The sequence below is a fragment of the Agelaius phoeniceus genome, chromosome 16, assembly GCF_051311805.1.
Source record: "Agelaius phoeniceus isolate bAgePho1 chromosome 16, bAgePho1.hap1, whole genome shotgun sequence".
Taxonomy (NCBI): domain Eukaryota; kingdom Metazoa; phylum Chordata; class Aves; order Passeriformes; family Icteridae; genus Agelaius; species Agelaius phoeniceus.
In genome coordinates this window covers 5,001-30,559 of record NC_135280.1, presented here as the reverse complement: position 1 = coordinate 30,559, position 25,559 = coordinate 5,001, and the positions used below count along the sequence as shown (strand labels likewise).

Genomic DNA, 25,559 nt, shown 5'->3' with positions numbered 1-25,559 from the left:
AACACTTTTTGCAATAAGGGCATAAATTTTGTGAACTAAAATACTAATTATTCTCACAATTCAAGCATTTACTTATAACCCAGCTAGCATGTCCAGTATTGGAATGAATCAAATAAAGTTTACTGATGGAAATGGTAATTCCCCTTCTCCCCTGTACAATTCTCAGGCTAAGGTCAGAACACAAAAACAGTCTTCATCCTTCTATCTGGAGTATTCCTCCCCTAAGGAGATGTTTTATTCAGGCAGTGCTTGAAACCAGTGGTATAAGCATTGTCTTACTTCTGAATTCAGTGTTATTCTTTGTACATTTCTTGGATCATTTGGCTTTTTTCAAACTATTACCACTCAGTCCCCATTGGAAAGTCAGTTTGGTATCACCCGGTTTAAATGTGATAGTCCTTAGATTCTGCTGGCATGAATTCACCCTTTTTCCATGGTTCTGATTGTTGCTTTGGTAGTACCTGGATAGGACTTCTTAATAGCATAGTAATAAAAGTAAGATAATACTGCATTAACTTTTACCATTCACTTTTCTTCCAAACTTTCTGGGTTTAGCTAAAAGCTTTTTCCACAGCAGCCTCTTCTTCTTCTATCCAGCTGTGCTAATACCTGCAGAGGCAAATTCTTCTTTTTGTGAGTTACAGTTAGTTAAATAAGAAAAGCTAGACCAATTTTAACACGAGATGTATCACATCTATTGCTTTTTACTTTTTGGGCAGCATTTAATTGTTTTAGCCTTACAAACCTATTCTTCAGGAAAAAAAAACAAAAACCAAAAAACTTCTTTTTAACAGTAAAACAAAACACACAAAAGAAAAGACCAAAAACCTTCTTACTTAAGAAAAACAAACCACTTTGTGAGGTTTGGAGAGTCAGCAATCTCTGCTTTGATTTTATCTTTTAGTGCTAGCCCCCCTCCCGCTCTTTTCACGGCCTTGCTGTCAATGCCGTGCTGCCACTTCGCTGCAGGGCCGGAGCAGGGGAGAACAGCCACGGGCATGGGGACCCTGGGGGCAGCCTTGGGTCCCTTTTGCCCTCTCTCTCTCTTCTTCTCTCTCTTTCTCTTTCCTTCTCTCTCTCGGCCCACTTACCGGGGCCGACGCAGCCATCCTCGACTCGGGACCCCAACAGTCTGGGAGCCCCCCGGCAGTTCCGCCACGGAGCCAGCCCGCTCCTGCCCGGCAAACCCGTGTGTCCCCTGCTGCCAGCACCGCCGCCGGGTCACCTCCATGGATCGGTGCCTGCCGCAGCCCCCGAGACCCCGCCACTCGTAGGGCACGGTCAGACACCTCCCAACCTTGACAACCCCAAACCTGGCATCCCCAGGTGCTCCTGACATTCTTTTCCTTTCTCTAGTCAACTTATCCTCTTTTCCCTTCAAGGAGAGCCCATTCTGCTAAACCCTTTCTGGACCTCAGTTCAGCATTGAATAACCTCCTAACAATTGTGTGTTAAGACACTTCCCTGCCTTTCATGCAAAAAACCCACATTCACACTTCTGCTCTCTTCTAGCACCAAGATGTCATCACTTCACATTCTAACATCTCAGAGTTTGATAACCACCTCCCTACTTCAACTTCTCTCTTTCTTCTCTTCTTACCTGCTTTTTTGGGGTTTTTTTTGTTTTGTTGTTTTGTTGTTTTTTGGTTTTTTTTTTTTTTTTGATTCAACACACCTCAGACGGTACGAAGTGAACCTAACTAAATTACTTCCAAAAGTAGGCTTACAACTTTATTTTACTAGGATTGCAGTAGCTGTTAAATACCTACTGGCTAGCTGTGGCTTACTGAGTCTAACATCTTTGATATATAAGCTACTAGATATTTTTTTACTCTTCCTTACTCTTGAATTAAAATTTTATGAGCTACTCCATTTTCTGTATTTATGTATAAATGATAAAGGATTTTTTCTAACAAAGGTAAGCTTAAAGCTGGTACTTAGGCTAGTTTTAACTTAACTCTTTTAATTTAACAATATCTTCTTTGGTCTGTTTTACATCATCTCCTTCTGTCAATTTTTTTCATACACGAATTTTGCTACTTGTGCGTACCCCTCAATCTATAATCTATAATATTTCAATAATCTAGGTAATTTTCTGATCTCTCTCTTTGAAGAGGGAGGGAGAATGAATAAAATTCTTGCAATTTTCTCATGGTTGGTTTTCTAGCTACTTTTATTTATTAAGTGTCTAAGATATTTTACCACTGGGTAGTGAGTCTGAGTTCTTTTATTAACCTCCGTTTAATCTTGTACTAGTCTATAACTCCCATCAGACTTTACTGGGGGAATAGGGATATTATGAGGAGACATACAAGGTTCTAATGCCCCATCCTTTATTAGTCCTTCTATTACAGGCTTCAAACCTTCCCGTCCTTCTAAAGATACAGGATACTGACGTACATGTATGGGACAATCTTCTCTCTCAATTGTAACCCTTATGGGGGTCAGTATTTAATCCTCCCCTATTTCCTTCTCCAGCCCAAACTTCTTTGTTGATTTTTTTTTTCTTCATCCTCTTGGCCTAATTTTAAAACTCTAGCTGTCATTTCCCCATTTTCTGATATAACTCCTATTCTTAATTGCAATTTTAAGACTCTTCCCAATAAATTGCTACCTGCCCCAGGGACCAATAAGACATCTCCCATCCAAATTTTAGTTTCTTCCCTCAATTACTACATCTTTAATGACCAGAAATGTAAAACTTTCTCTTTTTACCCCTGTTACTTTCACTATATGTTTGCTCACACTATAACTTTTTGGAATATTTAACAGGCAGGTTCTCTCTGCCCCTGTGTCTATTACAAATTCCAATTCTTCTTCTTGGGGACCCACTTTTAAAGTTATCACAGGCTCCAGATGGTATTTGTCCCCCCCAAAAAATTAGAGCTTATGACCTCCCTATTCCTCTTCTGTGCCCATCTCTTTAAAGATTTTCAGATCTTCCACTTACTTAGGACCATTTTCCTATTTCTCTTAAGTTTGTTTATCTATTTAGCTGAAGTTTCTTCTTTCCCCTCTAAAAGCTGTCCCTTAAAAACTCTTCTTTTCCCTGCATTTCACCTTTGATATGCTGTCTCATTTATTCCTTTGATTATGTAATTACGATAATTATTCACGTGTTTACTCCCCTCATTATTTTTACCCCACTCAGGAGGTACAGTTGGCATTTTGTCTTCTCTGGGGGTCCCCACAGATTATCTTTTTTCCTGAGCTTTTATTTCAGCTGCTCTGATTAATTGCCTTTCTTCCTGAGAAAAATATTATTTTCATTACAGACCTCATCTCTTCTCAAATATAAATGTTTGGACCTAAAAATTGGTCTAATTGTTCAGCTATGCCTATGGGATCCTCCAAATATCCCTTTTATTTATTTCTTAAAATTTCAGACCTCAGACAAAGTCAAAGGAGCATTTACAAACCCTGGTCCGCCTCCTCCTATGGGAGCCTCTTTTAATGGAAATAGACCAATCCCTTTATCCCATTCTTTTTGGATTTTTATCTTCTATAGCTTTTCTCCCGTATTTTTAGGAAGAATCAGGAGAGGGCTTTCTTTTACCAGAACTTTTAGTGTTTCCATAAAGTGATTTCTTTAGAGAGTTCCGCTGAGCAGCCGGAGCTGTGGTTACCAAGGGAACGGAGCTCAGGGCAGGACGGGGGAACTCGGCACAGCTCAGGGTCTGGATGCTCCAAAGGCGGGGTCTGCAGGGGGAATCGCCCGAGGGGATCGGCACAGCTCAGGGTCTGGATTCTCCAAAGGCGGGGTGTGCAGCCGGGATCGCCCGAGGGGATCGGCACAGCTCAGGGTCTGGGTCCTCCAAAGGCGGGGTCTGCAGGGGGAATCGCCCGAGGGGCTCGGCACAGCTCAGGTCTCGGTCCTCCAAAGGCGGGGTCTGCAGCCGGGATCGCCCAGGGGCTGTTCCGGTGCAGACCGAGCTGCAGCGTGGATCGGCCCCACATGGCTCACGGCGGCTGATCCGGCAGAGACAAAACCGGCGACTGACCCCGGCTGCAGCGGCGGGAGCCGAGCAGAGCCAGGGCAGCCGGGGGTGGGACAGACGGGACCCCCCCTCGGTGCGGTCAGCGCGGTACCCACGGTGCACACGGCAGGAGGGACCCCCCGCCCCTTCCGCCGGCACAGGGGCTGGGGCAGCCGCGAACGAGTGGGGGAACAAACGGGAATGGATGAGGTAACATTTCTATAAGCAAGATTGAAATGAAAGCGAGCTTTGAGATCCCTCAGTTACTGAACAACAGGAAAAATGGTGTGGCCAGCTGAAGGTAATCCCCTTTGATGAAACAACACCGTCTGCCTGCAGACAGCTCCAAGGGGCCGAGCAGACCCTACCAGCTTGGCAGAAGGGGTCCAAAGAGGAGCTTTTAGGGTTTAAAATGTAACACGGTATGGTAATGTAGTGATTCTTATAGGCCGTATGGAAATGCTATAGGATTTGTGTATTGTACTAGATTAGTTAGTGAGAAGTAGAATATTCAACACAGAAGATGATTTATTGTATTGTAATGGGAACTTCACTCTCTTGACCTTTTACTCGCTTACCCCTTTTTACTCTCTTATGCTTTTGCTCTCTTACCTTTTTATGCTCTTACCCTCTCATCCTCTCAACCCCTCTCATCCTCTCAACCCCTCTCATCCTCTCAACCCCTCTCTTCTCTCAGGCCTGCTCTGAGCTGTGGCTGGCAGCTCCCAGCAGGCCCCTGCACCCAGGCCCTTTGCAATAAACCCCAAGTTCCACAACCTGGCTTCAGAGATCTCTCGTCTCCGTCCGTCCGGACTGTGCTACCCCCTGATGCTCGTACAGGTAGAAACTCACTCACTAGCAAGGAAAAATCCTTCCAAAGCATTTTTTTCTATTTTTATCCTCCAAGTGTCCAACTTCTTTTGCTAAATTTCTACAGATTGGAGTTCAAATTACCATTTCTGACCAGTGCAGAGACAAATGATGAAACATTCCTGAGTTATTCTTACTCTTCAACTTATGGAAGTAGCCAGCACTCAATTTGCATGATCTAACCAAAGTAGACATTTCACAGAAAAGCACTTTCTATAGCAATATTGAAAAACTATAGATTGAGGTAAAACCATCAAGTTTCTGCCCTCACTGGTGCAAAGTCACATGTCGTTTGAAGAGCATCCCACTGAATTTTCTAACGATGTGTAAATGTGTCATCTGGACCACAGGAGATAAAGCAGGGTTAAAACACTGAGCAAAACTGAAGTTAACAAACACAAGGTTCATCAACCTTGCAATAGAAGCTTGCAGAAACCTTTCAAGGCTTATCCAATAAAACCCTGTGGCACTTTATTCTTCCCCCTCCTCCCAAATCTCCATCTGTCTGAGCCAGCATCAGCAGGAAATTTTGCACGGAAGCTTGCCAGATAAAATAGCTATATCATCTGCCATTAGTTTTAGAGAGTTATTCAAAAATAGATTAAAAATTATATATTATTTTTTAGCTGTGTCCTAAGTTAGGGATGGGCCAAGTCTTGTGTCTTTGTCTCACAGAAAGGTGGTTCACGTGTCCTTTAATATCATATGTGCAAATATTTCCAATCTGCATTCTGCCTTATCAGAAGGCTAATTACTTTATTATACTATATTACATTACATCTAAACTGAATCTGCCAAGTACTCAACCCCGCACACACCACACACTACTCGTGACTGTCACCCAACAGTCCTGACACACACACACACACTTGGCCCTGACAGGCCAAGGAAACAAAACACCATCACTTTGGGTGAACAATCTCCACGTTGCATTCTACTTTGGCACAAAGACAGGCACAGAAAATGAGATAAGAATTGTTTTTCCTTCCTCTGAGGTTCAGAGAATGTGAATCCCAGAAATATTCTTGGGAAGAATTGTGCCTTGCTTTGCTCTGTGAAGAGAAATGGGGTGACAGGTGCACCCTTGCCTCCAGGGCAAAGAATCACGGAATGGTTTGGGTGGGAAGGGACCTTGAGGTTTATCTTTGATTTATGCAACACTTCAACAGGCAAGAGGGGGCTCATCTGCTTCAGAGCTGCTTGCTTTTCTCACACCTTTCAGAAGCAAAGCCCGAAGCAAACCCTCCCAAGTTGCCCTATGGACCAGGGGACCCCTCAGCACTCGGTGACACTGCCAGCAAAACCTCAAACTTTTACTCACACAGGGACGAGGCCGTGCACTCAGTTGTAACCCAGATTCTCTTTTTCCAGCAGTAGCCTCGAACTTCCTTTGTTCTCTCTGCAGGCCTTTTTGCAAGCACACCAATTAACAGACTACACAAGTTTCACCAGCAGACTTCAGCTAAATCCAAAATTGGTTTCTACCCCGAGTAAAATTTCCAACCCCCTGTCTCACCTGCGATGTTTGGAGATCAAAGGTCCTGGGCAGGGTGCAGGCCCATGGACACAAATGCCATCCCTTTTCCAAGGGAAACAAAATTCATCACCCCAGTTTCCTTACATCAGTTTGCCAAAGACGTTCACCGCTCCCAGGGCACTCAGAGTTCTCGTTGGCTGCAGACTCGGTCTTGGAATTACGGAGTTACGCTTCCTCCTAACACTTACCTCCTCACCTCAGCCCTCTGCTGCTGCGTCCCCTTCTCCGCCCCTAACCCTACTCTATTTTCCAGCCCGCCCTTAACCCGTCCCACCACACTTCCCGCTCCATCCGTTACTTCACCCACCGCCCACCCGTGAGTCCCCTGCAGCAGCACGCAGGAGCCCGAACCCTCGGAGGACGGCGCAGCTCTCCCAGCAGGACAGCACCCAAGCGAGACAGGCAGGGACAACATCTGTGGGCTGCAGGGTGTCACAGGGGGCTGCGGGCTGAGGGGAGGGGGTTGGAGGGTGACACAGAGGATGGGGGGAGCTGAGAGGCAGAAGGGGGCTTTAGGAGCAACTGGGGGGCTCCAGGGTGGCACAGAGATGCTGAGAGGCTGAGAGTGGGGAACTTGAGGGTGACAAGAAAAGGGTGAGGGGAAGCAGATGCCTTGAGGGGCAAAGTGGGGGCTGCTTGAGGGTGACAGGTGAACCACCCCTCACACCACCCCTAACCAGGTGGAGAGCGCACGGTGGAGGCCAGGGCGCCAAGGGACAATGTCAGAGGTCTTGGGGTGGCACGCAGACATTGCGGGCTGAGGGGCAAGGAGGGGGAGGCTTGACAGATGGAGAGCTCACTCTGAGGGTTAGGGGTACAAAGGACACAGGGTACCAGGTAGGGTTAGGGTACAGGTGCAGCAGCCCTCAACCCAACCCCAAGGTCACCCTAAAGAGCACCCCTAGGACCCCAGTTTTCCCCAACAGCAGCACAAGGCAATAACCCCAATGCTGGGACAGCCCCAGAACTCTCCCAGCAGCTGCAGGCAGCAACCCTAATAAAAAGCTAGCAATGATGTTTGTGGTCTAGAGAGTGACAGGTAGGAGTTGGGTGCTGAGCAGTTTTTTAGGGTTTTTTTTAGGGTTTTTCTCATGGCTTTAAAAGGATATTTTAGGGCTTTTTTGGAGGAGTTTTCCAGGAATTTTCTGGTAATGTTTAGGATACTTTTAGGGCTTTTTCAGGGCTTTTAAAAGATTTTGTTAGGGTATTTTAAGGGCTTTCTTAGTACTTTTAAGAATTGTTTGGGGGGGATTTGGGTGTTCTTGGGGGTTTTTTAGGACTATTGAGGGTATGTGGAGGACTTTTTAGGGCTAGGGTACTTTTAGGGTTTTTGAGGAAATTTTTAGGTTTTTTTAGGGTCTTATCAGGGCATTTTAAGGATTTTTGGGGTATTTTTTGAGCTCTTTTTGGACTATTTAGGGTATATTTAGGGATTTCTAAAGGTTCTTTGGGGATGTTTAGGGTTTTTTTAAAAGTAGGATATTTCCAGTGTATTCTAACAGCATTCTGAGGCTGTTTTTAGGTTTTCATGGGGTTTTTAGGACATTTCGAAGATTAGGAGGTTTTCAGGGAATTTTTAGTTTTTTTTAGGGTTTTTCATGGCACAACACATGGAGGCTGAGGGGCAGCTTGAGGGGCACTGTGGGGGCTTGAGGGTGACAGAGGCTGGGAGCTGAGGGAGGAACAGGGAGAGGGGACAGCGGGTGACACACAGAGATGCTGAGGGTGGCAGGGGCAGCTGTAGGGTGACACAGAGAAGCTGGGGGCTGAGGGGCAAAGGAGAGGGGTCAAGGGTGACACACAGGAGCTGAGGGCTGGGGGGCAGAGGGACTGGTTGAGGGGTAAAGGGAGAGGGCTTGAGGGCTGGACAGTCCAGTGGAGATCAGGGGTACAGGGTACAGCTGTACCACCCCTCACCCCAGCCCTAACCTCAGCCTAAGCAGCCCCCCTAAAAACAGCCTTTTCCCCCAACAGCAGCACAACCCAGCAACCCTAACAGCGAGACCAGACAGCAACCCTCACACAGCAGGACAATGACAGAACCCTCAGAGGACAACAGACCCACTACAGAAAGGTAGGGACGACATCTGTGGGCTAGACAGCAAGAGGTAGAGTTTGGAGACTGAGCATGTCTTTTTGAGTTTTTTTTTCCAGGACTTTTAAAGGTATTTAGGGGATTTTGGAAGGGACTTTTCTGGGACTACTTAGGGTATTGTTGGGGCTTTTTCAAAGCCATTTTATGAGTCTTTAGCATATTTGGAAGATTACGGTCAGGGTCAGAGAAAACACCCTCCAAAAAGGCAGAGTTTTAGGACTGCAGTGGAATGCTTTAGAAAGGGGCCAACAGTGGCACAGCGGGTTGGGTCCCACGCCGCCAGTCCGAAGGTTGTAAGTTTTAGACCCAGCTAAGTTGTTGTGGTTAGGGTTAGATGCTCTCAGCTTTGGTCTGGGAGAACTTCTGCACAGAAAAACTCACCCCCCGCGTCTCCCGACGCCAGTTTGCAGGAGGTGCTCGGCACTGCCAGGGCAGCCCAAGTTCTCGGCGGGGGCAGCTTCGCTCCCGGAGAAATCCTGCGCCGGCCCTCTTCCCCGTAAAGCCAAACTCACCCCCGCTGCACGTTGACGTCCGTTCACAGGAGGCACGTGGCACTCCAAGGGCAGCGAGAGTTCTCGGCGTCGGCAGCCGCGGTCCGTGAGAAATCGTTCTCTGCGGTTTTGGAGGCCGAATCGCAGTTTCGGCCACGGGCACACAGAGAGGAAAGACGGTTAATTTCCTTAGAAAGGAAAGTCTGGCACCCCATGGTTTAAGGGGCAGACGAAGGGCTGTGCAGGGGAAGGAACTCCTCACAGGACCTTTCTTCACCTCAAGCCCACTCCAAGGTCTAGAAGCCCCCCGTGTGCCCAGCTGCTTTCAGAGGGTTACCCAGGCACACCCACACAGGGAGCTGCTAGTCCAGAGGGGCTAACAGGGGCATCCCAAGGGTCCCTCCGGGAACTACGGTCGGAGCATCCAGCACGGACTAGGGAGCAGCCAGACCCACCTCGGCACGGAGCATCACTTTGAGAAAATGCCAAGGGAAGAGCCCTTTTGCCAAGGGGCAGCATCTGAGCAGGCCAGGCAGCATTTGGGGTTCCAGGAGAGAGCTTTCAACTTTCCCCTTTTACTGTGTCAGTCCCTCCCCAGAGCCCCCAGACCCTCCACAGCACTCCCAGAAAGGAGAGGGGTTATTAGGAGAAAAAGGGTTTAGAAAAAAGGCAAAAAGCTTCCTTTTCCTTTATTTTTTGTGTTCAAACTGGGAGGGACTCTGCTTCCCCTGCAATTTTAATGGTCTCAGTTGAAAGAATCCCTGCCTTTTCTATGCTGTCAGGGGTGTTAATTGACAGGGAGTCCTCATTTTCTATTATTTTCCAGTTTAAGTAGAAAGGAAAAATATTGAAAATGTTTCTTATGGGTTTGAATTTAGGGTAGCCGGCCCCTTTTTGTTGTCCTGAGGCCTAAATTGAGGGAGAAGCCCAGCTATCCCTCTATAAGAGTTTGAACTGAGGGAAAAATCCCTCTTTTTTCATCACTGGAGAGATTTAAAGTGATGAAAACCCCTCTTTTCCCAGTACTTAAGGAGAATAAATTAAAGGGCAGAAGCTATTTATTTGCCATTGTATTAGTTTCAGTAGAAGTAACTGCCCCATTTCCTCTGTTTAAGGGGTGCACTGGAAGGAAGCTCTGCCTTTTTCAGCATTTTAAGGGTTTAAAACTACATTTCAGGGCCCTTCTTTCTGTGCCATAGGACCAAGTACCTCAGAGCAGGGTGAGCCTGGCATACACTTAACCCTTACACTGCCTGGGAAGCTTTTATTTTTCTTATTTTTACTTATAATGTAGATAGGCCTAATTAGAGGTCCCAAGGAGACTTAGACTATTCATATCATAAGCATTCTTCTCCACTGGACTTAGTCACATGTGAAGTACTACTTAGTAGCCACTAAGGAATAATTATAAGTAAGCAAATTACCCAATTTATCTAGTCATGCTGCCTAAACAGAAAGTTATATTTCTTACCAGTTTTCTGCCCTTTTACTCCAAGTAGTTGTTGCAAAAAAGAAAGCACTGTTATTTTTCTGAAGAGTTTTCTTCTATAACAAGCCCTTTGCTCCCCTTGAACTTTAGTCAGAGGGGCCAAACAGCTGTAGCTTCTCTGAGGGCTTTTATGGCCGGTGGGATTCGCCCCCTCCCTTTTCCTGGGTGCCATGGGAACGAGAGGCGGGCACCATCAGGGGTATATTAACCCCAGCTTTTGCTGAGGGGGTTCATTCCCTCACTGGGCTGTGCTAGGATAAGAGCTTTCCTCTCATTTCAGAGAAGTGGCTCTTTCAGCTTATCTCAGCTTGTTTTCAGCAGGTGTTTCTGGGCATCTAAAGCAACAGAGGCTTTGAAGATATTGTGAAGAAAACAGCATGGAATAGAACAGGGAGTATTTAAGTTCACAATTTTGGGTTTTGTGTTTAGGGGTGGTAAAGTGCATTTGTGATTTCTGGTTTTGTTCGTATTTTGTTTTGTATTTTTTTTTTAGGAAGAGCGCAGCTTCCAGAGGCTCCAGGTTGCATCAACTACAATACTTTTTTCAGCAGATTCATCATGTCACAAGAGGGATCTGCCCACTGTCCAAGATGATGTTTGAGATTGAGGCTTCAGGTGAGTTGAGGTTTGTGACTAGGAGAGGGAGGGTGAGCAGGTATCCAGTTAGGAGTCCTTGTTGAGGGGGGTGGTTTTGAAGGCAGCAGGGTGAGAAAGGGTGATTATTTGAGGCCCCCCCCCACCCCAAGGCTTTTCAGAAGGCAGAGGCATTCACACATCTTACAGCACACAAGGTCATCCACTGCACTCACAGGAATGCCATTTCACTTTGCCTTTCTCTTACCCAGGTGCCACTCATAATAATGGCCACAGCCTTGGAATCAGGATGAAGCTGGAGCCTGAAGGAGCCAGGCACACTCAGGAGAGGGCAAGTATCTGACTTGCTGGGATTTGGCCCACATAACTCTGTACTCATACTTTGGTTTTGTTTTTCTTTATTGTAGCTGACTGAGAGGCTAACAGGCGATCATGGGGCCCTCCGAGGCAGACTCATTTCAGGTGCAATGCGGACCCACATCACCAATCATCCAAAAGATAAGTCAGGGCCACGGCCTGGAGATGGGATGATGGGAGAGTAGCGGGTTGGGAGTTCCTGGGACAGATTTAAAAATTAGCAGAGGGAAAGGCAATCTTCTCCAAGGGGCCTCTTAGGACAGCTAAAGGGAGAGGCTCTACTTTTGATGGCAGCTTTCATGCAGGCAGTGCAGAACAGTTCCGGTCCACGTCGTGTTGTCCGGTGTACCGTGTTACCTAGTGTGTCTTTGGGGTCCCTTTTGCCTTTTCCCCTCGAGACCCTCACCACAAGCATAATGTGTTGTGTTTGTTGTCCCCCTGTTTGTCACGTTCCGTGTCACGGGTGTCTGCGCATATTTGTGCCGGAGCTGCTCTGCCCTGCCCTGCCACATAGCCTGCTGCAATGGGACAAGTCCCAGGGACTTGCAGTTTGTGGGGTGTTGCCAGACTCTAGATGATATTCCTAGATAGAAAGAAGATGTTTGGAGCTGTGAAGTTATCCCACAGCCCTTTGACTTTTGTCCTCGCTTTCTTTCAGATGCAGAAGGATAAAATCCAGGGCAAAATCCATCCACCCATCCTGAGTGAGGAGGTTGCCCCGAGCAGGTCAGTCACTGTTTGTCTCTGCAGGGGGAGTGTAAAGTGTGACTTTGTTACAGCTCTGTTCTTTTTCTTTTCAGGAGGTAAAGCTGGATATCAGCAGTCAAGATGAGGTGGGCAAGGTGAGCATTGAATAGCATCCAGAAGCAGTTGTTATTGCTCAAGTCTCACTTTCCGGTGCAACTCTAAGCATCCGTTCCTGTTTCTGCGCTTTAGGCAATCCACTCGGAGTACGCCGAGCCCCAGTCACCAACCGGCCGACGCACCGGGTGTGCCGCTCTCCCGAGGCCTGTGGAAGAATCGCAGGACTCGTTGATGAAGCCTCTGCCTTTTCTATTTAAAGGTGTCACCAGGGTAGCCTTGGGCACGGGCCGAGGAGTCAGGAGTCACGGTGAGTAGGGGAAGTAGGGAGGTGGAGCTCGGGTCCGCTCAGGTTTCAGCAATGCCACATGACCTCGTCTCCTTTTAACCCAGGCTTACCCCGTGACAATGGCATCAGCCTCGGAGCCTGGCCGAAGCGTGCGGCCCCAGGAGCCGGGCATTCTTAGGAGAACGGTGAGTAGCAGAATTGTTGGGTTTTGGCCAGTGTGCTGCAGAGATCATGCATTGATATTTGGATTTATTTCATGTAGCCGACTAAGAAACAACAGGGAGTGGTTGAACAACAGTGCCAGCAGGAACTTCCCAGATGTTGAGGCTGCCTTCTTTTGCACCTGACACGGACCTGCATCCCCAGATGTCTGAGAGATAAGTAGAGGGCTACAACCCACAGAGGGGATGAAAGAGGGGCGCAGGGTAGGGACCCACCGGGAGGGGTTTTTGAATCCCCTTTGGAGATGGGGGTGTCCATGAAGCGGACACCCTTAGGCCCCATAAAAGGAAAGCCTGACTTTTCATCACAGTGCCTAGGTGTGCAGGGCAGAGCAGTCCCGGTGTGTATCGTGCCACTTGTCTTTTGTGTATTATGTGTGTTTGGATATGTCATGTCTTTTACCTTAGGCCTTGGAGGGGCCTATCAGAAACCCTGGCATCATTGTTAGCATCTGTGATCTCTGCATTCCTTGGCCTGGCACCAATGCCATAGAACTTTCGACTCAGGAGCTCAGACAGGCATCAGACTCTCGTGTCTCTTTAGAAGCATCCGGTCAGGTGTCTTTTCAGGTCTTGTTCTGAGCTGTATGGACAGCTATGTCCCGCCAGGATCCATTATGGCGGACTAGGACTTGAAGGAATGTGAGGGCAGGTAGAGGCTTCTGGCTGTATGATTCTTGGGCATCCATCTTTGCAGTTCTTGGAATAAATCATTCAGTTAGCATCTTTTTTGTCCAGGTTTCTCTGAGCCTCGTCAGCTCACCATCGGTCTCACCTCGGTCATCTCCTTTTGCATCTTCTCAGTCCTCGCAGCCATTTTCCTTGCCAGGAGATTTCTGTCTGTGTCGTGTTCCCGTCGTTTGTCACGTCCCGTCCCGTGTCACGGGTGTCTGCACACATTTGTGCCGGAGCTGCTCTGCCCTGCCACATAGCCTGGTGCAATAGGAGAAGTCCCGGGGACTTGAAGTTTGTAATGTGGGGTGTAGTTGGACTCTAGATGGACACAAGATATCTGGAGCTCTTAAGTTATCCTGCAACAGTTTGACTCTTGTCCTAACTTTTTTTTCAGATTCAGATGGATTAAATCTGTGCCAGAGGGCCCCATCCTGGGTGAGTGGTTTCCCCCGAGCAGGTGAGGCACCATTTGTCTCTGCAACAGAAGTGTATGTGGTGACTCTGTTACAGCTCTCTTCTTTGTCTTTCTTTTTAGGAACTAAGTCTGGATACCAGCAGTCAAGGTGAGCAGTGGAGAGAAGTAGCTGTTATTGCTCCAGTCTCAGTTTCTGGTGCTGCTCTAAGCTTCCATTCTCTTTTTTGTGCTTTAGGCAATCCACTCGGAGCCTGTCAAGCCCCCGTCACCAGTCGGCCGATGCACCGGGTTCCCTGCACGTGTGAGCCCTGTGGATGCATTACAGGACCTGGTGATGAAACCCTGAACTCTTCTATTTAAAGGTGCCATCCAGGTGGCCTTCAGCAGCTGCCGAGGAGTTGCGGTGAGTAGGGGAAGTAGGGAGGAGGAGCCAGGTTCCACTCAGGTTTCAGCCATGCCAAATCACCTCCTCTCCTCTTAACCCAGGCACCCCCTGGGACGACGGCCTCGGTCTCCGAGCGTGCCCGAAGCGTGCGGCCCGAGCAGCTGAGCATTCTTAGGAGAAGGGTGAGTAGCAGACTTGTGGGGTTTTGGCCGATGGGCTGCCAAGATCGGGCACTGATGTTTGGTTTTCTTTAATACAGCTGTCTGAGAGACAACAGCCCGGTGCCAGCAGGACCTTCCCAGCTGACGAGGCAGCCTTTCTTCGCACCGGAGACCGGCATCTCCAGCTGTGCGAGAGATAAGTAGAGGGCCACGACCCACAGAGGGGATGAAAGCAGGGTGCTGGTTTGGGAATCACTGGGAGGGGTTTTTGAGTCCGCTTTGGAGGTGGGGGGTGTCTATGGAGCGGCCCCTTAGGCTCCATAAAAGGAAAGCCTGACTTTTCATCACAGTGCTGAGGTATGCAGGGCAGAGCAGTCCCGGTGTGTATCGTGTCACTTGTCTTTTGTGCATTATGTGTTGTTTGCATACGTCATGTCTTTTACCTTAGGCCTTGAAGGGGCCTGTCAGAAACCCTGGCATCATTGTTAGCATCTGTGATCTCTGCATTCCTTGGCCTGGCACCAATGCCATAGAACTTTCAAGAGCTCAGGCATCAGACCCTCTTCTCTCTTTAGAAGCATCCGGTCAGGTGTCTTTTCAGGTCTTGTTCTGAGCTGTATGGACAGCTATGTCCCGCCAGGATCTATTAAGGCAGACTTGGACTTGAAAGAACGTGAGGGCAGGTAGAGGCTTCTGGCTGTATGATTCTCAGGCATCCATTTTTTTCAGTTCTTGGAATAAATCATTCAGTTAGCATCTTCTTCCTTCAGTGTTTTCTGAGCCTCGTCAGCTTGCCATCGGTCTCACCTCAGTCATCTCATTTGGCATCTTCTCAGTCCTTGCAGTCATCCTTCTTGCCCAGAGATTTCTGTCTGTGTCGTGTGCCCATTGTTTGTCACGTCCCGTCTTACCTGTGTCACGGGTGTCTGCACATATTTGTGCCGGAGCTGCTCTGCCCTGCCACATAGCCTGGTGTAATAGGACAAGCCCCGGGGAGTTGAAAGTTGTAATGTGGGCTGTACTTGGACTCTAGATGCTATTCCTACGTTGACCTAAGGTGTTTGTAGCTTTTGAGTTATCCTGCAGGTGTTTGACATATGTTCTAACTTTCTTTCAGGTGCAGATGCATTGCATCCATGGCAGAGTCCCCCATCCTGGGTGAGGGGGTTCCCACAAGCAGGTCAGTCACCATTTGTCTGTGCAGGGGGAGTGTCAAGTGTGACCCTGTTACAGCGCTGTTTTTTGTCTTTATTTTTAGGAAGTACAGCTGGATCCCAGCAGTCAAGTTCAAGAGAGCAAGGTGAGCAGTAGCCTTTCTTGTTGCTGAGGTCTGAATTCTAAGGGGGCAAGTCTAAGTCTCCATTCTCATTTTTGTGCCTTAGGCAATCCACTCAGAGCACGCCAAGCTCCCGTCCCCAACCGGACGACGGACCGAATTTTCCACCCTGAAGAGCCCCGTCTTCCGGGTAGCAGTCAGGAACCGCCGAGGAGTTGCGGTGAGTCAGGGAAGTAGGGAGGAGGACCGAGGGTCCACTCAGGTTTCAGCAACGCCACATCACCTCCTGTCCTCTTAATCCAGGCGTACCCCCTGAGGACGGGCGTCGGCCTCCGAGCGTGCCCGAAGCGTGTGACCCGAGGAGCCGGGCCTTCTTAGGAGAAGGGTGAGTAGCAGACTTGTGGGGTTTTGGCCGATGGGCTGCCAAGATCGGGCACCGATGTTTGGTTTTCTTTAATATAGCTGTCTAAGAGACAACAGCCCGGTGACAGCAGGAACTTCCCACCCGACAAGGCGGCCTTTCTTCGCACCTGACACGGACCGGCATCCCCAGATGTCCGAGAGATAAGTAGAGGGCTACGACCCACAGAGGGGATGAAAGCGAGGTGCTGGGTCGGCACTCCTGGGGTCGGGGAGGGGAGGTCTTGAGTTGGCTCTGGAGATGAGGGTAGCCAAGAAGTGGCCCCTTAGGCCCCCTAAAAGGAAAGTCTCACTTTGGATCACAGTGCTGAGGTGCACAGGGCAGAGCAGTCCTGGTGTGTATTGTGTCACTTGTCTACCGTGCATTATGTCTTGTTTGGGTGTCTCATGTCTTTTATCTTAGCCCTTTGAGGGGCCTATCAGAAACCTCGGCAGTATTCTTAGCAGCCACGATCTCCACGTTTCTTTAGCCTGGCACCCAGGCCATAAAACTTTTGACTCGGGAGCTCAGACAGGCATCAGAATTGCAACTCTTTGTAAGCAACCAGTCATGTCTTTTCAGGTCTTGTTCTGAGCTGTATGGACAGCTGCACCCTGCAAGGTTCTATTATGGTGGATTAGGACTTGTAAGAATGTGAGGGCAGGTAGAGGCTTCTGACCGCAGGGCTCCTGTGCATTCATCTTTGCAGTTCTTGGACTAAAACATTCAGTTTAGCATCTTCCTTCTCCAGGGCACTCTGAGCCTTATCAGCTCTCCATCGGTCTGTCTTACCTCGGTCATCTCATTTGGCATCTTCTCAGTCCTAGCAGTCATCCTTCTTGCCTAGAGATTTCTGTCCGTGTCCTGTGCCCATTGTTTGTCGTGTCCCGTCTGTCCCGTGTCACGGGTGTCCACACACACATCTGTGCCGGAGCTGCTCTGCCCTGCCGCATAGCCTGGTGCAGTAGAAGAAGTCCCGGGGAGTTGAAATTTGTAATGTGGGGTGCGGTTGGACTCTAGGTGCAATATGTAGATGGACAGAAGATATCTGGAGCTCTTAAGTTATCCTGCAGCCCTTTGACTTTTGTCCTAACTTTTTCAGATGCAGAAGAATAAAATCCAGGGCAGAGCCCCCCATCCCAGGTGAGGGGATTGCCCTGACCAGGTAAGTCTCCATTTGTCTGTGCAGAGGAAGCATAAATGGTGGCCGTTACAGCATTGTTCTTTGTTTCTCTTTTTAGGAGGTCAAGGCCGAGAGCAGCAGTCCAGGCCGAGTGGGCAAGGTGAGCATTGATTAGCGTACAGAAGCAGTTGTTATTGCTGAGTTCTCAGTTTTGGTGCAGCTCTAAGCATCTCCTCTTGTTTCTTTTATTTTAGGTGGTCCACTTGCCATCTGTCCTGGCCGAGCACGCCCATGTCAGGTGGGTGACAGCTTAAGGTATCGGCATGGCATCCTTGTCAGACTTGGGAGGTTGCTTGGGAGGTTGTGTTTTCACAGAATATCCGCATGCTTTTCTGCTTTGTTTCATTGCAGGTGCCGTCGCTGCCCTAGGCACGCCCTGGAACAGAGGAGGGCAGGTGAGTCAGAGTTTAGGCAGGCTGACTCATAGGTGAGCATTACACAGCAGCATGCTAAGTGTGTACCTTTTCTTTTTGCAGGTATCTTCTGGGCAGCCTCCGGAGCGAAATCAAGATTTGAGGTGAGCCGGGGCAGGGGTGCGGAGGAGTCCTGGGGATTACTGTTGTTGAGGGCAATAGTCAGGTTTTCTATTTTGTCTTAGGCACCCTGAGGAGGCTCGTAGCCAAAGCTTGGAAACGGCAGCACTGAAGCCCCCATGGAGAGCATCTCCACATCTACGTCCGAGCAAGGATGGATTTCGTCCGCTCCTCTTCCAAAAGCTAAGTGTCGGGGCCAGTGGTCGGGGGAAGGGGAAAAGCCTTTACTCTCACAGGAGGCAATCAGATGTTAGCTTAGGGGACAGGTCTGTAGCGGGGTGGGCTCTCTGGAAGTAAAGGGAGAGGGTTTCCCCTCAGCCTCGCCAGAGCCTTTGCCGGGCAGGGCAGTTCCGACCCATCTCCACATTTCCGCGTACTCCGTGTCGTCCGCCTCCCTCGGCCCGACGTCGTCACGGATCTTTCCCCCGAGGAGCTCGCCTTCACGTCCGGAGCCACGGCCACGGTCACCCGGCAGTCGGCTTCCTTCTCTAGGCTTGCCGAGCCTCTCGAGCATCCTCTTAACTACTTCAGCACTAACTTCTTTTGACGAGTTCCATTTCATCATCACGTGCCTTTGTCATAGGGCTCCCTTTCCTTTGATGTCATCAGCCTCTGGCTCATCTTCTGCTAGCAATCTCAGGTTCCTTAGGGGACAGTGCCTGGCAGTTGTCACTCGTCTCTGTGTTATGTCATCTGTGTCTATGTTACGTCGTCTGTGTTATGTAGTCCGTGTCCATCGTCTTCCGTGTCACAGGCCTTTTTCACGTCTCAACGCTTTATCGGCACTATTCCGTGCCACGTAGGCCATATTCTACTTCACGTTCCTTTCCGGATATCCCTTATTCCGGCATCTTTGCATTTTTAGTTTGAGACAGGAACGTCTCACAGGGACAAGATGCTCTCATCCGTCTTCCTTCTCACTACCGGCTTTGGTAGTGCCTTTTTTTCCACGCCATTCTCTTGGACTTCCTGAGGGAGCGTCTTACACCCTCCTCACGTGACTGCAGGAGTTCTATAGGTTCCATCTTCCCAAGGGGTATAGGGTTCAAGAATTAATCTTCCAGAGAGCTATCTCAAGTCCTGGCTTACATTGCATGTACCTATGTTGGCTTATACTGTATGCACTTACACTGCGTGTACCTGTGTTGGCTTATACCGTATGTAGTTATATTGTGCGTGCCTATGCTGGTTTATACTGTATGTACTTGTACTATATGTACTTACACTGTGCATACCTGTGTTGGCTTATACTGTATGTACTTATATTGTGCGTGCCTATGCTGGTTTATACCGTATGTACTTACTTACACTGTGTGTACCTGTGTTGGCTTATACTGTATGTACTTATACTGTCTGTACTTACACTGTGTGGAGCTATGTTGGCTTATACTGTATGCACTTACACTGCGTGTACCTGTGTTGGCTTATCCCGTATGTAGTTATATTGTGAGTGCCTATGCTGGTTTATACCGTATGTACTTGTACTGTATGTACTTACACTGTGTGTACCTGTGTTGGCTTATACTGTATGTACTTATTCTGTCTGTACTTACACTGTGTGTAGCTATGTTGGCTTATACTGTATGTACTTACACTGTGTGTACATATGCTGGCTTATACTGTATGTACTTATATTGTGTGTGCCTATGCTGGTTTATACTGTATGTACTTACACTGTACCACTTATGCTCGGAGCTGCCCTGCCCTGGCACGTAGTCACACTTAGGTAGAAAAGTTATAAAAACTTTACTGTTCATCTGTCTTTAATGGGGTTTTGGGTAGAAAATTCATCGGTCAGAGCAGGGACAAGTCCTAGCTGTCAGATAGCCACTCATTGACCGCTTCCTGTCGTTTCACAGGTCCCCGAGGCTCCCAATTTCCCCAGAATCTACCGTTTGACATCAAGGAGCGGCAGCCAGAAGAAGCGTGGAAGCGCTCTCTTCAGCGTCTCGAGTAAGGGCCACACCGAGCACGTAAGCGGGAGGAGCGTGAGCGACAGCACGTGTCTGTCTGGGTGTGTGAGCGCATGCTGACTGGATTTAACCTTGTGTGTGTGGCTTTTGCTTTTCAGGTTTTTCAACTAATTTTTAAATTTAGAATAAAAAATCCCCAGCCGGGGGGTTTTTTTTTTTTCCCCCGGCTGGGTTTTTTTTTCCTCGGTCCCGGTCGGTCCGCGAGGCAACATTCATGGCCAAAGTTTGGGCGCGGACCGGCCAGGGACCGGGGTTTTCGTCAGGCAGGAGGATTTTTAGGAGGCTCCCGGGAACCACGTTCCCGAGGAGGGGGCAGGAGTCTGTGCCGAGGATTAGCAGAGAGGTTGAGGTGTGAGTCAGCATGGGTTTGTGTGTAAGCTGAAGGCAGTGTGGGTGTGTTGAAGGGTTGTAGGGTTGTAACCTTGTATGAGTTTTGCTTTTCAGGTTTTTCAACTCATTTTAAAATTTAGAATAAAAAATCCCCAGCCGGGGGGTTTTTTTTTTTTCCCCCCGGCTGGGTTTTTTTTTCCCGGGTCCCGGTCGGTCAGCGAGGCGAGGTTCATCGCCAAAGTTCAGGCGCGGACCGGCCAGGGACCGGGGTTTTCGTCAGGCAGGAGGATTTTTTTCGGGCGCTCTCGGGAACCACGTTCCTGAGGAGGGGCGTGAATGCGTCCCGAGGGTCAGCGGAGCGGTCGAGGTCCGATCGAGTGTGGGTGTGTGTGTGTTGAAGGGGTCTAGGGTTGTAACCTTGTCTGAGTTTTGCTTTTCAGGTTTTTCAACTCATTTTTAAATTTAGAATAAAAAATCCCCAGCCGGGGGGGTTTTTTTTTTTTCCCCCCGGCTGGGTTTTTTTTTCCCCAGTCCCGGTCGGTCAGCGAGGCGAGGTTCATCGCCAAAGTTTGGGTGCGGACCGTCCAGGGACCGGGGTTTTTGTCAGGCAGGAGGATTTTTCGGGGCCTCCTGGGAACCACGTTCCCGAGGAGGGGGGGGAGTGTGTGCCGAGGGTTAGCAGAGAGGTTGAGGTGTGAGTCAGCATGGGTGTGTGTAAGCTGAAGGCAGTGTATGTGTGTTGAAGGGGTTGTAACCTTGTCTGAGTTTTGATTTTCAGGTTTTCCACTCATTTTTAAATTTAGAATAAAAAATCCCCAGCCGGGGGGTTTTTTTTTTTTCCCCCCGGCTGGGTTTTTTTTTCCCAGGTCCCGGTCGGTCAGCGAGGCGAGGTTCATCGCCAAAGTTTGGGCGCGCACCGTCCAGGGACCGGGGTTTTCGTCAGGCAGGAGGATTTTTTTTTGGGTGCTCTCGGGAACCACGTTCCCGAGGAGCAATGATTACTGGGGTGTAATTTAGCATTTGTGATGGCAGCGATGGTGGGTTTGTGTGTCATGTGAAGGGGGTGTTAATGGTAGATGAGTGTTGTTTTCTGTGTGCTTTTGTTGTTTTGGGTGTCCTGTGACAATAAATCAACCTGTAATGAAAATAGAAAAAGGTTATCATCTTGTGTTAGTATGTGTTGTATTGCTCTGTATTGCTGTGTATTGCATTTGCATTAACTGGTGCATTTTGCTGTATTGCTCTGTATTGCTGTGTATTGCATTTGCAGTCACTGCTGTATTGCTCTGTATTGCTCTGTATTGCTCTGTATTGCTCTGTATTGCTCTGTATTGCTCTGTATTGCTCTGTATTGCTCTGTATTGCTCTGTATTGCATTTGTGTTTGCTGCTGCAATTTGCTGTATTGCTCTGTATTGCATTTGTGTTTGCTGCTGCAATTTGCTGTATTGCTCTGTATTGCTCTGTATTGCATTAGCTGCTGCATTGCCCTGTATTGCTCTGTATGTAAACTAGATTTTTACCAGTGCGTCTATGGATTGTATCTGCACTTGCATTTGTACACACTGTTTCCATGTATTTTGTTGATGTATAAATGAAAACATTCTTTTAATAAAGTTGAGTCACCCTTAATAAAGATACCCCCTGCCCTTCCCTACCCCCACCGTGGCTCCTGTCTTTTTTTGGTGCGGTGTTGTCATTTTTTTCCACTGTATTTCTTCCTTTTGCTCCTCACTTTACTGTTCTATTTCTACCTTAACTTCCATCCATATCTAACCCTCTGTTTCTGTTGCCTTTATAACTGTCTATGTCAGTCCTCTCGCTTCTTTTTCTCTCCACCTCCTCCTTTTCCTCGGTTTGTGTTTTTTGCTTTTAGTCCTTTCCTTTTTCAGCCCACTCCTAAGTTTTCACCTTCACTCTAATCCTAACCACTTTCTTTTTCCCTCTAACTCCTGTCCTTCTTCAGTTCTCCCACCCTCCTTTTCCTGTCTGACTGTGTCCTCCTGTTTTTTCTTCTGTGTTCTTGTCTCTTCTTTGTCTTTTCCTATCTATCTCTTCTCCCTCTCTCTCTCCCTCTGTGTCTTCCCCCTCTGTTCTCTCCTCTTCTTTCTGTCTTTGTCCCTGTTCTCTCCCTCTATTTTTTCCCAACTCTTTTCTCTCTCCCTTTTCTCTCTTCTTGTCTCTCTGTCTTTTCTCTCTGCTCCTCTCTCTTTTGTCTCTTTGCTTCTCTCTCTGTCTTGTCTCTTTGCTTCTCTCTCTGTCTTGTCTCTTTGCTTCTCTCTCTGTCTTGTCTCTTTGCTTCTCTCTGTCTCTTTTCTCTCTGCTTCTCTCTGCTTCTCTCTCTGTCTCTTTTCTCTCTGCTTCTCTCTCTGTCTCTTTTCTCTCTGCTTCTCTGTCTTTTCTCTCTGCTTCTCTGTCTTTTCTCTCTGCTTCTCTGTCTTTTCTCTCTGCTTCTCTCTATCTTTTTGTCTCTCCTTCTCTCTCTCTCTCTCTCCCTCCTTCTCTCTCTCTCTCCCTCCTTCTCTTTCTCTCTCCTTCTCTTTCTCTCTCCCTCCTTCTCTTTCTCTCTCCCTCCTTCTCTTTCTCTCTTTCTCTCTCCCTCCTTCTCTTTCTCTCTCCCTCCTTCTCTTTCTCTCTCCCTCCTTCTCTTTCTCTCTTTCTCTCTCCCTCCTTCTCTTTCTCTCTCCTTCTCTTTCTCTCTCCTTCTCTTTCTAACTTTGTTTCCTTTCTAGCTTTAGTTTAAAAAAGCAGCAGTAGAAACTTTCAGGCTCCCTGGGAGTAAAAAAAAAAAAAAAAAATTTAAATAAACAAACCATTTACTCCCCGGGAGCCTGAAATTTCCTACTGCTGCACCGGACATATAGTTTTTCTTCTTTTTACTATATACAGTATATAGGGACCCCACCTGTCACCAATCAATACTAACCAGTAGTCCCCACCCACATACACACCCCTCCCATGGTGCCCCCACCCCTACATCCCACACACCCCACCCCCGTGGCCGGCCCCCCTCGCCAGACCCACCCCCTGCAAACCAGCACCCCACCTCATGCCATTTACATATAGATCGTGCACCCACAGCGCCACCTGGTGCCTGCCGGCCGGTACTGCATGCAGAGCGCCACCTGCTGCCTACTCCCCGGTACTGCATGCAGAGCGCCACCTGCTGCCTACTCCCCGGTACTGCATGCACAGCGCCACCTGCTGCCTGCACCCCGGTACTGCACGCACAGCGCCACCTGCTGCTTGCCGGCCAGTACTGCACGCACAGCGCCACCTGCCGTCTGCAGCACCACACTGCACCCGCGGCGCGCCCCCGATGACGTCACCAGCGCGACACGCCCCAGAAAGGACCCCGATGCACAGGCGTCCATGCCAGTCGCCCGACCAAAACGGCGCCACCCACCCCGCGCCCCCCAGACCCCCACGCGCGCCGCCACGGCCCCCACGCGAACCGGAACGCCATTCCGACCCCGGCCATCCCACAAAAACCGCACAAAATCCACACAAAACCCCGAAAAAAATCCCGGTCCCGGCGGCCGCCATTTTGCCGCAAATGACGTCACCCGGCCCGCCGCCATCTTGCCTGCCGTACCACGTGACCCCCCCCTCGCGGCCGCCATCTTGTCCCCCCGTACCACGTGACCCCCCGCGGCCGCCATTTTGTTGCCGTAAGTGACGTCACCGACCGCCATCTTGGCTGCCGTACCACGTGACCCACCCCGCGGCCGCCATCTTGTCCCCCGCACCACGTGACCCCCTCGCGGCCGCCATATTGCCGTAAATGACGTCACAGAGCACTCGCCGCCATCTTGTCTCTCGGGTCACGTGACCCCCGGCCGCCGCCATCTTGATCGCAAATCACATGACCGGCTGGCGGTCGCCATCTTGGCTCCCATACCACGTGACCCCCTGGGCGCCGCCATATTGGACGCCACCACGTGACCGTATGGACGCCGCCATCTTGTATGACATCACAGTGCCCGCCATCTTGCCTCCCCGGTCACGTGACCGCCGCCATCTTGGTTCCCAGATCACATGACCCCCTGGGCGCCGCCATATTGAACGCCACCACGTGACCGTATGGGCGCCGCCATCTTGGACGCGTCATCACGACGTCACGACGGCCGCCATCTTGGTCCCCGATCACGTGACCGCCTTCCCGCCGCCATCTTGCTGCCGTAAATGACGTCACCCCCTACGGCCACCACGTTGCCGTAAATGACGTCAGCGGCCGCCATCTTGTCGTAAATGACGTCACAGAGCACTCGTCGTCATCCCAGCTGTCGAGTCACGTGACCCCCGGTCGCCGCCATCTTGGTCACCAGTCACGTGACCCCATGGGGGCCGCCATATTGGTTCCGTACCACGTGACCACATGGGGGCCGCCATCTTGATGACTCATCATGACGTCACCGCGGGTTAGGGTTAGGGTTAGGGTTAGGGTTAGGGTTAGGGTTAGGGTTAGGGTTAGGGTTAGGGTTAGGGTTAGGGTTAGGGTTAGGGTTAGGGTTAGGGTTAGGGTTAGGGTTAGGGTTAGGGTTAGGGTTAGGGTTAGGGTTAGGGTTAGGGTTAGGGTTAGGGTTAGGGTTAGGGTTAGGGTTAGGGTTAGGGTTAGGGTTAGGGTTAGGGTTAGGGTTAGGGTTAGGGTTAGGGTTAGGGTTAGGGTTAGGGTTAGGGTTAGGGTTAGGGTTAGGGTTAGGGTTAGGGTTAGGGTTAGGGTTAGGGTTAGGGTTAGGGTTAGGGTTAGGGTTAGGGTTAGGGTTAGGGTTAGGGTTAGGGTTAGGGTTAGGGTTAGGGTTAGGGTTAGGGTTAGGGTTAGGGTTAGGGTTAGGGTTAGGGTTAGGGTTAGGGTTAGGGTTAGGGTTAGGGTTAGGGTTAGGGTTAGGGTTAGGGTTAGGGTTAGGGTTAGGGTTAGGGTTAGGGTTAGGGTTAGGGTTAGGGTTAGGGTTAGGGTTAGGGTTAGGGTTAGGGTTAGGGTTAGGGTTAGGGTTAGGGTTAGGGTTAGGGTTAGGGTTAGGGTTAGGGTTAGGGTTAGGGTTAGGGTTAGGGTTAGGGTTAGGGTTAGGGTTAGGGTTAGGGTTAGGGTTAGGGTTAGGGTTAGGGTTAGGGTTAGGGTTAGGGTTAGGGTTAGGGTTAGGGTTAGGGTTAGGGTTAGGGTTAGGGTTAGGGTTAGGGTTAGGGTTAGGGTTAGGGTTAGGGTTAGGGTTAGGGTTAGGGTTAGGGTTAGGGTTAGGGTTAGGGTTAGGGTTAGGGTTAGGGTTAGGGTTAGGGTTAGGGTTAGGGTTAGGGTTAGGGTTAGGGTTAGGGTTAGGGTTAGGGTTAGGGTTAGGGTTAGGGTTAGGGTTAGGGTTAGGGTTAGGGTTAGGGTTAGGGTTAGGGTTAGGGTTAGGGTTAGGGTTAGGGTTAGGGTTAGGGTTAGGGTTAGGGTTAGGGTTAGGGTTAGGGTTAGGGTTAGGGTTAGGGTTAGGGTTAGGGTTAGGGTTAGGGTTAGGGTTAGGGTTAGGG

The 25,559-nt window shown here is 49.3% G+C and overlaps 1 protein-coding gene across 1 annotated transcript; it reads left to right on the top strand.

The window, feature by feature from the left end:
* The first annotated feature begins 11,469 nt into the window (after positions 1-11,469).
* LOC143695369 (uncharacterized) lies at positions 11,470-18,874 on the top strand. The gene is made up of 17 exons (XM_077186996.1): positions 11,470-12,136; positions 12,211-12,252; positions 12,347-12,521; positions 12,605-12,685; positions 12,763-13,831; positions 13,932-13,959; positions 14,047-14,214; positions 14,298-14,378; positions 14,456-15,537; positions 15,616-15,657; positions 15,740-15,853; positions 15,937-16,018; positions 16,096-17,316; positions 17,411-17,454; positions 17,568-17,611; positions 17,693-17,733; positions 17,815-18,874. Exons 13-17 carry the CDS (start codon positions 17,234-17,236, stop codon positions 18,044-18,046), a joined length of 444 nt encoding a protein of 147 aa, XP_077043111.1. The 5' UTR covers positions 11,470-12,136; positions 12,211-12,252; positions 12,347-12,521; positions 12,605-12,685; positions 12,763-13,831; positions 13,932-13,959; positions 14,047-14,214; positions 14,298-14,378; positions 14,456-15,537; positions 15,616-15,657; positions 15,740-15,853; positions 15,937-16,018; positions 16,096-17,233; the 3' UTR covers positions 18,047-18,874.
* Positions 18,875-25,559: the final 6,685 nt, after the last annotated feature.